The 11,947-nt window shown below is 33.0% G+C and overlaps 1 protein-coding gene across 1 annotated transcript; it reads left to right on the top strand.

Annotated features, from left to right (window-relative positions):
- Positions 1 to 865: 865 nt before the first annotated feature.
- Positions 866 to 9,815, top strand: LOC114314436 (putative arabinosyltransferase ARAD1). Its single transcript, XM_028260916.2, has 2 exons — positions 866 to 3,484; positions 8,858 to 9,815. Exons 1-2 carry the CDS (start codon positions 2,588 to 2,590, stop codon positions 9,413 to 9,415), a joined length of 1,455 nt encoding a protein of 484 aa, XP_028116717.2. The 5' UTR covers positions 866 to 2,587; the 3' UTR covers positions 9,416 to 9,815.
- The last annotated feature ends 2,132 nt before the right edge of the window (positions 9,816 to 11,947 follow it).

Here is an 11,947-nt window from a genome sequence, read left to right as displayed (position 1 = left end):
TTTCCCACAGACTTTACAAAAGGACAAAATTCACTTTATCTCCCTGTGATTTAACACTTTACCCCCTTCTTGTGATTTAGGCTTAGAACACTTTACCCTCTCTATAATTTTGGACTAAATTGCAATTGTTGTACTTTCCGTTCAAACTAACGGAATGTGTAATACACTTGTCATTTTTTTAGAGTGGGTCTCCTTTTCTTTTTAAATTAAAGTAGAAAAGGACATTTGTATCCTTATATTCATCCTTAATCACCAAACCATAGAAACCCTAACCTTGAAACATTAACCTTAACCAGCCACACCTCTTTGTCCACCATCGCTGCTCCCTTGTTAGACTATTATCATCAGCTCCTCTCATTTTCTAGACCATTGTTGTTGCCTATTTCTCTCTCTTCGACCGTTTTTGTTGCCATTTCTCCTCTACTTGACAATTGTCGTCGCCTCTTCTACTTTTTTCGACTATTGTTGCCACCTCTTCTCCTTTCCCGGACCGTCGTTGTTGCTGGCACACCCTTCTCCGATCATTATTGCCTCCCTCTTCATTACTCAAAAATATGACTTCAGTCAACTATGCTTTTCATTACTTAGGCCTCGTTTGGGAACTCTTATTTTTAGCCAAAAAGTCAAAAAGTTATTAAATTAGCCAAAAAGCCAACAACCCATACCAAAAAGTCAAATATTCTCATTTTTCTCTACTTTTTGCACATATTTTCGTAAAAAATAAAAAAGTTATTCCAAACATACTATTTTTTTTAGATTATATTTTAGCCAAATAGCTAAAAAGTTACTAAATTAGCATGTTCCCAAACGAGGTCTTAGAAATGATTTGAGTGGTTTTTTTTTTTTTCTTTTTTTTTTTTTTTTTGGGCTGCATCATTACGGTAAGTTTGTTCATTCATGGCTTGATTGACTTTTTCATGACATTTAATGTTTGATGATTTATGATGTTTGATGAATCCAAAGTAATTAATGATTCCAATATGTCTTGCTGTGAAAATATTATTAAATTGAAATTCGGTTGAAAATTTAGGAATAGAATAAAGAATTAAGAAGTTAATAATAATTTATAATTTAATTAAATTAATTTTTTTGATAGAAATTATAATGTTTAAGTTAGAAATTATGAGACTAATAAAAGAGAGATAAAAAAAAAGGAAAAACAAAAAATGAGGCAGACACATTGGAGGATATTATGGTCATTCCATGTATATCATTAATTGAGTAAGAATTGCAATTTAGACAAAAATTACACGGGAATTTTTTATCTATTTCTAAACTATGGTATGGCGGCTAAAGTGTTCCGAGCCTAAAAAACGAGAGGTAAAATAATTTTTACCATTTACAAAATAAAACTAAAATTTTAATGAAACTTCATTTTAGAATTAATATAATACAATTAATAAATGTTGTCTTTAGAAGTCTATAACTATCACTGTTCTTTTAAATTTTTTAATATTTGTTTTTTCATAACTTTGTAATAAAAAATGAAAAATATTAGAGATTTAAAAAATTTATCAAATTTTCTATTAAATAGAACCGATACCATGTGGGTCACATGTAGATCCCACATCTATACAAGACATTTGATAAAAAATTTGATAATACTTTTTAGATCTCTAGCATTACTCAAAAAAAAAAAATAAATAAATAAAATAAAATAAAAATAGAGCTAATCATGGTGTTAAGCTGTAATTAATTATGAGTAATAATATTCCAACAACAACAAAAACAAAAAAACAAAAATAGCAAACTCAAAATAGAAAGACAAAGACAAACAAATAGAAACCCCCTTTCTCGCCACAATTCCAGATTTTCAGCGCAAAGCGACGAGTCCGCTTCCTCAGTCGGACTCTATTTTTCCGCTACCTGTAAGACCTTCTTACAGAGAGAGAGAGAGAGAGAGCTCGATCAACCAACTCTGCTTGTTTGGTCAATGTCTATCACTACACGGTACGAATCCTAGCATTCACATTAGCCTTCCTTAATATCTACCTTTCCCATTCAGCTTTTTTCTGGGTAATGGATTGAAATTTGATTCAAATCCTATCTGGGTTTTCATTCTTTCACATTGTGTGATTGTTTTGGAACTGGGTTTTTTCAACCTCCTATTAAGCTGTTCTTTTCTCTTCTGAATATTGGGTAGTTGTTAGATTCAAATTTGGGTTCTTTCACATTGGGTGATTGGGGTTTGTCTCTACATAGTACTACCTAGCTAGGACCTATGTGGGATGATCATTCAAGATGATTAGTATTGAAAGATTCATTTGACTCTATGGGCAATCTGGGTTAATTCATGAGCTGCAAATGAATAGTTGGTTTCTGGTTTTGTGGTGTGATCTTCATGGGTAGCCTTGGAGTTTATCAGAGTGTGATTCTTTCAGCTTAATTGCATGTGTTCGTTCCATTTTCTCTGCATTCATTTCATGTAGTCTCTAATCAGTAAATGAGCTGTGGTTTTGCAGTAATATAAAGATTAATCTTCGGTAGTTAATAGTTCCTTATACATCTCTGGATGAGTCATGGTTAATCAGAAATAGATATGATATTTGATCACAATTACCAGTGACTTTGGGGGATTAGTATTGCAATGGCTGAGAGAAATCCATCCTTAATGGGGCAAAAGAAATCAATGTTTTGTTTGTTTTCAATTACATCGATCATGTTGTTTGTATTATCCTGGTTATTCGTGTTGCGATCCACTGGCCATCCTTACTTCATTGACCATAAATTGTTACCAAATCACAAGCTTTTTGCTTCATTTGATAATAACCCCTCAATTACAAGTAACCCAGTCATTCTCAAGGAACAAGTAGAAGAGCCACAAGAAAATAATTTGGTGAAATGCAATCGTAATAATGCAATTCTTAAGGTTTTCATGTATGATTTACCCCCAGAATTCCATTTTGAGCTCCTAGATTGGAAGCGTGAGGGAAAAGGTGTTTGGCCTGATATCAGAACTAAAATCCCTGTATATCCTGGTGGGTTAAACTTGCAACACAGTATAGAATATTGGCTTACGTTGGATCTCCTGTTATCAGAATTCAATCATCCTACTCGTGCTCGTAGTGCAATAAGAGTCCACAACTCAAGTGAAGCCGATGTTATATTTGTCCCCTTTTTTTCTTCGTTATGCTATAATCGGTATTCTAGGTTGAAGCCACACCAAAAGAGAAGCATTAATAAGTTGCTGCAAGAAAAGCTGGTCAAGTTTTTGACAGCTCAAGTGGAATGGAAGAGGTCAGGGGGACGGGACCATATAGTTCTAGCTCATCACCCAAATAGCCTCTTAGATGCAAGGATGAAGCTCTGGCCTGCAACGTTCATACTTTCGGATTTTGGAAGGTATCCCCCAAATATAGCTAATGTTGACAAAGATGTGATTGCACCGTACAAACATGTCATCAAAAGCTTTGTGAATGATTCATCTGATTTTGGTAGCCGCCCAATTTTGCTTTTCTTCCAAGGAGCCATATATAGAAAAGATGTACGTGACTTTCTTTCCTTATCTTTGGGTTTTAGAGGGAAAATGAAATATTTGTTTTTGCTGGTATCTGTTATTTCCACATTAGTTTGACTAGCCTTTTAGTTGTGATTTAACTACATGGTCATTATTTAACCTGCTTCGCTTATTCTCTGTTTGCCATGCCATGCCTTAGTATATCTGTTTATCATAATCAAAGCTTTCTAGTCATAAATGCTAGTTATGTACTTGTGCTTGTTCCCGTTTATTATGATTTCTTCTAATGCCAAGTTGTAAGTTCTTGATAAAAGTATTTAGAAAGGGTTTAAACGTTGGATATGTTGTGTCCATATCTATTCAAGGCCTTAGGTTGATTCTCTTAATTTTGATGAGGAAAACTATTGTTGTATCTGTTATAGCTTCTTTTCGATTTGTTGAAGGTCTAGTCCAGCTAAACGGGAAAATTTTATTTTCACACACTTATTACCTTAGTGCACACACTTAATGAAATATTATTATAATGGCAATTATACCCTAAATTAAAATGACCATAATGGACATCCACTAACACCCATAATAATATATGAAAATATTCTTTGTACACATCTTTTAAAAAAAAAAAAAAAAAAAAAACTCAATGTACACCTTTTGAATAGAAAAAAACTAAATCTTAATTTTTCTATTATTGTCACTTTGTTTGCTACACACTCTATACTCCTCTATTACTTGAAAATCAATACTCTCATAACAACTCTCATATTGTTTTAATCTCTAGATTTATATTCTATTAGTGATGAAAATGTTAGTTTTTTCGTGCAGATTTTTTTTTTTTTTTTTCCCTTCTTTTGCGGTTTTCAGTCAGACAACTAGTACCGAATTATTTCATTATATTCAAACATCAACTGGTGAAATTTTTTTTTTATATTTTTTTTTCTGAACAAATTTGTCGAACAAATCACTTTTATTCGGGAGTTAAGTTTCAAATTAAATGTGTAATTTCGGAAAACCAGTGCCGAAATCTCCAAACCAAAAAACATAAAAACAAAAAAACAAAAAAAAAAAAAAGTGTCGAAAAGAGGGTTGAGTAGTGTGTGTACAATAACTATAAGTGAAGGGTATAATTATAATTTTTAGTGTGTGGATTGAGAAAATTAATTAATAATCAAATTAATAAGTGTGTGTATTGAGAGAAGATGTGCATTGAGATAATTAAGTAAGCGGAAATAGAATTTCCCAGCTAAAAGCATGATTTTTTTTGCACTTAGGAAAGGCAATTTTTAAGCCCTGCACTTAATTCAAAATTTCAAATCGCCCTATATTATTGAATTCTGAAGCTTCCAGGTTGTACGTCGAATAAATAGTCATTCGAGCTTTCTGATTAAAATTTTATACCCTCCCTTTTTCTCTCTACTGGGTTGTATTAAACAGTGAATCCTTTTTACTTTCGTGGTTCAATCTGCTGACATGTTGAAATGTGATATATTAGGAATTTACCGGATTCATTTCTCATAGTTTTGCAAGGTGAAATGAAAAATGTAAGAGTTCTAATTGACACTGCCTATTTAGTTTGTGGGTAAATGACACCAAGAACTTCATACCTGTTGCATATCTCTGATCTTAAATACTATCCAAATATTTTGGTTACGTAGTTGAAGGTATTGTTGTCAAAGCGAGAAATGTATCGTGAATCAAAATCCTAATTGAATTGAGAATCATAACTTTTGGAACAAACTATAAAAAACGATGTAAAACAATTGGATATATGAAAATATTTTTTTCACACATGTTATGTAGTAATTTTTATGTAACAATATGATTGCACCATCTAATTGGAAAGATATTGTCTTCATAGTTAGAGACCCGAGTCCAAATCCCACCATTGATAAAATATTTAAAAAATAATAATATATTCTCACATTCAAAAAATGAATCTAGAAACCCTAAATAGAATAGAGTAAAAAAAAAAGAGTAAGTAGGAATCTTCTATTTTTAAACCTAAAACACTTTTTAAAATGTGTATGTGTATTGCTCAAAAAATCATAAAAAACCAGTTGTGGAATTGTTAGTCTAACTAACCTAATTCTTGTCATATTAAACGATGTTTATTTTATCAAAATAATAACAGATAATTAATGGGTGAAACTTCCTTCAGTCAAAAACATCGTTAGAAGGTGTATTTTGACATTTTTCTAAGGGAAAAAAAAAAAAAAAAAATTGAGAACATGTTGTGTCTGATTGGATTATGCATATGCATTGCTCATTTTGTTGTTAAACACTTTTAAAAGTTGTATTTTTTTCTTTTCACACACACCAAAAAAAAAAAAAAAAAAAGGGATTGAAATATGTTGGATCCAATAGTTTCAAGAATTATATGAATTATAAAATGAATTGAATTGTGAATTGTATGATTCATCATTGATTATATCCCAAGATAGATTCACCCATAGATTCACATTGATCTATGCATGAATCGTGAATCTAGTCCTGAATTGGTAGATTTGGATTCTAGAGGTTTAAGGTTTGTTACCTTCTTCTCTACCCCCTGAACTTCACCATCTATCTCCCTCTTCCCTATTTGGGTTGTAGGTGTACAAGATTATGATATTTTTGAAGTAACTCACCTAAAAAGGGTTACATCCTACATATGCAAGTCATAGTTCTGAAGTTTGAACAGCACAGGTCATACTGACATTGATATTGAATTCGGTCCAACTTCATGGTTGTAAGTTGTGGCCAAGATTGCATAGATTCTTTTTGTATTTTCTAGGAAATGAGAAGGTCGTGTAGTGTGGGATTCCAGAAAGGGAATATAAGAGCATTCCGGGAGTTTGTTTAGGATGAAGGTTTCTTCTGTGAATGACATCTGGTATGAGAAGATGCATCTAATGCCAGTGTTTTTCTGACCTCCAGTGATTGACAAGGGTTCAAGGTTTCGTTTCTCTTGGAGGCAAAATGATATGCCTTCGAGCTGCTGATATGAGAAGAAGTCCTAGGATGGATCTAGGGGTGTGCGGGCAGGGGAGGTCGCACCCCCAAAAATTTTAAAACCTACTTACGTTATACTAATATTAAAAGAATGAAAAGAATTATTTGGTTTACCCATGAATAAGGTAGATGCAATGTATATATAATAGATTCATGATACAATTTAGGAAACAATATAAATAAGGAAACAATACTAAATCTCTAATTGACACAATCACAGATTATATACATCATACTAAAAATAAAAAAATTCTATTTACTCTAATTTCTATATTCAACACTCCTCCTCAAGCTGGTGTGAAAATATTCAACAATCGCAGCTTGCCAATAAATGACTGGAAGAAGCCAAAAAAAAATCTCAATGGCTAGTCCAAATAAATGCTATCGAACCGTCCACTTTTCCATCCAAATTAACGGGTTGTGAGGTTCACACGCCCATGAAGATAGTAAGTTATATTTTAAGACCAAAATACCCCTTATACATCTTTAAATTTACAAAAGCATGCCATTCTTCTTCCCCCGCTCTCTACCATTTCCCTTCTCTCACTATTTCTCTCACATGAAAATCCCCATTAATTGATCATCCTGCCACTCCATTTTCTCCCTCTACTGTTATAAAAGTAATTTTAATTTAATTATAATAATAATTATAATATATATATACATATATATAACTATCGTGGGTTGGAAGTTGGCAATGGCAGCCATGGGAGAACATAAGCTCTAAATCAACAAAGAGGTCATTGGAAAAAAAACATTCCAGGGAAACCAAACCCTCCTTAATAAAACTGGGCTTCTACACCCACCGCCACTCACTTCCATCAAAACCCAACCAAGACCCACTTTCTCCGGTTCTTGATTGGAATTGGGTTTTGATTTCTCAAGTTCTTGATTTTCCGCTCTCTCACTGGTCAAATTTTAGAAAAATTGAGTTCTTCAGTGCATTTAATTTGTGATTTACATCACTACCCTCTTTAGTTTCTAAAAAAATGTAGGATGAGAAAACAAATTCCAAATCCTCATGTTTGGTGTGACTTCGTCTCTTTCATTCCGGGTTGGGGTGTATATATGTATATATATTTGCAGGTTTAATTCAAAGAGAGAAGAGAAAGAAGATGAGGGCATAATAGTCAATTCACATGTTCTGTTAATAAAAGTTAGTGTGCGTTTTAGTCCAAAAATCACGTGGGGGTTATGTGGTCATTTCCAAATATTAGGGAGGTAAACCGCACATGACCCAAACCACAAGGGGGTAAAATAAAGTTTGCCCTAATTTTTTCCCCCCCAAAGCTCGAATCCAAGATCCATCCCAGCCTTTCATGATTAGACAGTGGCAGACCAAAGACTTCTTGGAGAAGTTATATCACACTAAGGTAATTAGGGTTGGATGCTGAATTACATCATTATGTGGTGAGCCAGTCATATTGTGATTGTTCAGAAAAGTTATTTTTTGTGTTAAGTCACCAATTATCCCAAGATTAAGCTGTTACAAAATCAGCCCAACAATGTACATCAACATGTGCAACTCCGTCTTGCATGTGAAATTGCAAACATCATTCATAGAGAGAAGAAAGAATGTCTGAGAGAAAGAATGCAAATGGGGACCTAATGCAAACGGATAGACTTGAACCAACAAGACCTCTCCTAACCTGAGCTCTAATACCATGCTAAGTCACCAATTATCTCTAAAGCTTAAGTGGTTAGAAAATAGGCCCAACAATGTGTATCAAGCTATTCAACACTGAGACTCCATGGTCATGGGGACTTGAAGACAACTTTTTACAGTCGGGCAAAATGGAGATTGGTTGTTCTGCTCAATGTCATTTTTTTCAGGCCACACTGCGTGGTAAATCAACAATGTTAGTTTTCATCAAGCAAATTGGCGTTCTTATGTTGTTCTAGCATGTGTAAAATAGATGTGATATCTGTGAGCTATTTCTTAATGTTTAGCAATCTCTTGTCGGAGTCTGGGAGTCGTCTTTTTTCTTATTCTAAGTTTTGTTGGATTGTGCTTGTTCCATTGCTCCCTTGGCTTGGGGTGAACCAATCTGTTGGAGCTTAAGAGCTTTCTTATTTTATTGCCTTTTGGTTGATCTGTTGAAAGTGGCCTATTTTTCAGGCCACCATGCATAGTAAATCAATAATATTTGTACTCATCAAGAAAGTGGGTGTTCCTATACTGTTCTAGCATGTGTAAAATGATTATCTGAAAGCTATTTCTCAATATTTTGCAATTTCTTGTTGGAGTCTTGAGGCTTCTTTTTCCTTTTCTATTTTCTGGGCTGTGCTTGTTACATTGATGCAATGGTTTGGGGCGGGCCATTAAGGAGGGGCTTAAGAGCTAAGTTGAACAGTCCCCGCTTTATCCAAGTCCTATTATATTGTCTTAACTCATTAGTTTCTCATCTTCAGGGTGGTTTTGTTCGGCAAGAGTTGTTCTATCTTCTAAAAGATGAAAAAGACGTACATTTCTCATTTGGAAGTGTGCAAAGAGATGGGATCCATAAAGCTACCCAAGGAATGCACTCATCCAAGTTCTGTCTCAACATAGCAGGTGACACTCCCTCGTCAAACCGCCTGTTTGACGCCATTGCTAGCCACTGCATCCCCGTTATCATCAGTGACGAAATTGAGCTCCCCTTTGAAGACGTCCTCGACTACTCTCAATTCTGCATATTTGTCCGCTCATCCGATGCCATAAAGGAAAAATTCCTCATCAATCTCATTAGGAGCATCGGGAGAGAAAAGTGGACTCAAATGTGGGCAAAACTGAAAGAGGTTGAACATTTCTTTCAGTTTCAGTACCCGTCGAAGGAGGGTGATGCTGTGCAAATGATATGGCAAGCCGTGGCACGGAAGGTTCCGGCTATCCGAATGAAGATACACAAGTCTAGGCGATTCTCCCATTACAATGTTGTTGAAGATAGAGGCCCAATATTGGTTAAATTGCCAAACAACTTTGCTGAGTGAGCAAAATTTGACTTCTTTTTGGCTGGAAAGTTTTCAATCTTGTTGCATGAGACAAAACTCGAATACCTTTTGTTTGGCAGTTGGGAAAATTTACAGCACAGCTTGCAGAAGGTGAAACTGCAGTAACTGCTGCAGCAGATTTTGGAGCAAAAGTTTAGTGTTTGTAAACAAAGAATTGAAAGGGGGCAAAAAAAAGAAAGAAAAATCACTTTTAGGTATTTAGCTACCAAGTAGCTAGAAATGTTTACTGTTGTGTGTTGATTCATTCATTCATTTATTATTGCTTTTCTTTAATTCTTTAGCTGCTCAACCTGCCCGAATCAAACTGATTACCCTAATGATGCCTATAAAGCCATAAACTTAAATCCAGAATTTCACTGTCATGAGAAAATTTTACATATGTAGTTCTGTTGATTGGGTATGGTATGAATATATGAATAATGTGCAGATGGTTCAGAATTTTATCATCTAAAGTCTGTTGTCAAAAGGATAAGTTATGCATAATTTCTTTTTTCCTTTTTGGAACTTGGAAACTTTACATCAATTTACGAGTAAAAACAGCATGAAATAGGTGGCTCATGTCATGCCTTTTGGCGTGACGTAGCACTTAGTGCTAAATAGTATTTTGTTTCATTTAACGACATATCAGTTTAATTTAAAATTCTCTGGTGTTTGGAGATTTTTTGCAGATGGCATAGAACACATCCAAATCATATGTCGATATAAAAAGTATTCATATAGATCATAACCTTGCTCAAATGAGCATTTGAAAATCATGTACAAGGTAGAGAGAGTATCAAAACATTCCTGCTATACTTTCAAATAAGCCTTTTGAAAGCATAAAATACATGTACTTAATGAAATCATATGAAGATAAACAAAAGTACATATCTTATAGTTTGCAAGGCTCAAAGCATAACTAATTGTAATTTAAAGGAGAGAAAGAAAACAAGTAAACATTTCTCATATTTCCACTATTTAAGGAGAGTAAAGCATGACAAGTGATGATAAATTACATTGACCTTTTTTGAAATTTGCAAAAAAAATATAAACAGCTTCTATAGGTTTGATATAATTATATCGTCCTTTTTGTAGTGATATTAAAAAGATCAAAATTAAGACAAATAATGTGAAAGGATTATTTGCATGTATTATGCTTTTTTCATGTATTATGTCCTTTTTGCATGTATTATGTTTTTTTCATCAATAAAGTTCTTTTTTTGGTGATCAAAAAATAAAATAAAACGTGAAAGGATAAACAAGAATAATCATATATTTCAATATAAAAAAGGTGACTATCATTTTTTATTTTTTTTATATGACTAATGAATTATTAATGAAATATGGGATTAGCCCTAAGTGTTATATGTATTAAAACCTTAATGAACTCAATGTAATTATTCTAAAATTGTGAACTTATTGTATTTTTTTTCAAATTTTAATAGAAGATCAGTGTAATTTATCCATTAATTATTGTGTAAGCAGTAAATTAGTCAACTACTTACTATATAAAATATTGCACAACTTAAGTTGAGACTATCGGAATTCATTAATAATTAAAATTTTGCCCTTTTTTCTATTATTGCAATAGGAAATATGGCTTGATAGCTGCGAATATCTAGAATTCTTGGTTATTTATTTGGGATAATTGGTAAAAAAAAAAAGTGTACACCCACGAGACCATAGGGTATTTGGTTTAAGATTTGATTTTTGATGATAATGACATAATTAATGAAATTGTTTAGTGATAAGGATAAATTAATTTTTCCAATTGTATCTCCATTGCCGGACTATCCCTGGCCGCCCACTGGAAAAGTCGTCGTTTGTCCAAAAACTAGCAGGCGGCAATGGTGTGGTGATGATGATATGGATAGATATATAAATTAGGTAAATAGATAGATGACATATATACAAATAGCGTATTAACATGTGGATAGATAGGCAATGTGGACAATGGACATTTGACAAATAAATAAGAGTAAAATGATCATTCAAATTATAATTTTCCTTCTAACCCCAAAATAATAGAACTTAAGCCTATTGACTCAAAAATTTTAAAAATAAATTTTTGACCTGAGGACCCTAATTATATACCATAAAAATAAGAGTTTGTGTAGTAAAATAAATACAAGTAAGGTTATAGTACACAATATTATATGCAAGTTATAACATTTGTAGAGTTGATTATCACAACTATCATAATTGAACCTTTTAAACCATAACAAAAAAATAAATAAATAAAAAAATTTGAATCGAAATCAAACATCATAAAATGTATTACTAAAGGCCTTTTGGATTATAACTAAAATAATGTTATAACTAACAACATAATGACTCATAACTAATGCTACAATGTATATAAAAAGTTATAATCAAGTCATAACTAACACCACACTAAATCATAATTAGAGATCACAAAAACCATAACTAGAACATGTAATACACATCCAAAAAGAGATCTGTATCATATATCTTCCCTATATAAAGACAAAACTAGCTCAACCATCAAGCTGAACAATTGGTTGTAAAATG

Source organism: Camellia sinensis, chromosome 12 (assembly GCF_055761805.1).
Source record: "Camellia sinensis isolate YWXY chromosome 12, ASM5576180v1, whole genome shotgun sequence".
Lineage (NCBI taxonomy): Eukaryota > Viridiplantae > Streptophyta > Magnoliopsida > Ericales > Theaceae > Camellia > Camellia sinensis.
The sequence above is the reverse complement of the archived record's forward strand: the minus strand, read 5'-3'. Positions and strand labels throughout refer to the sequence as shown.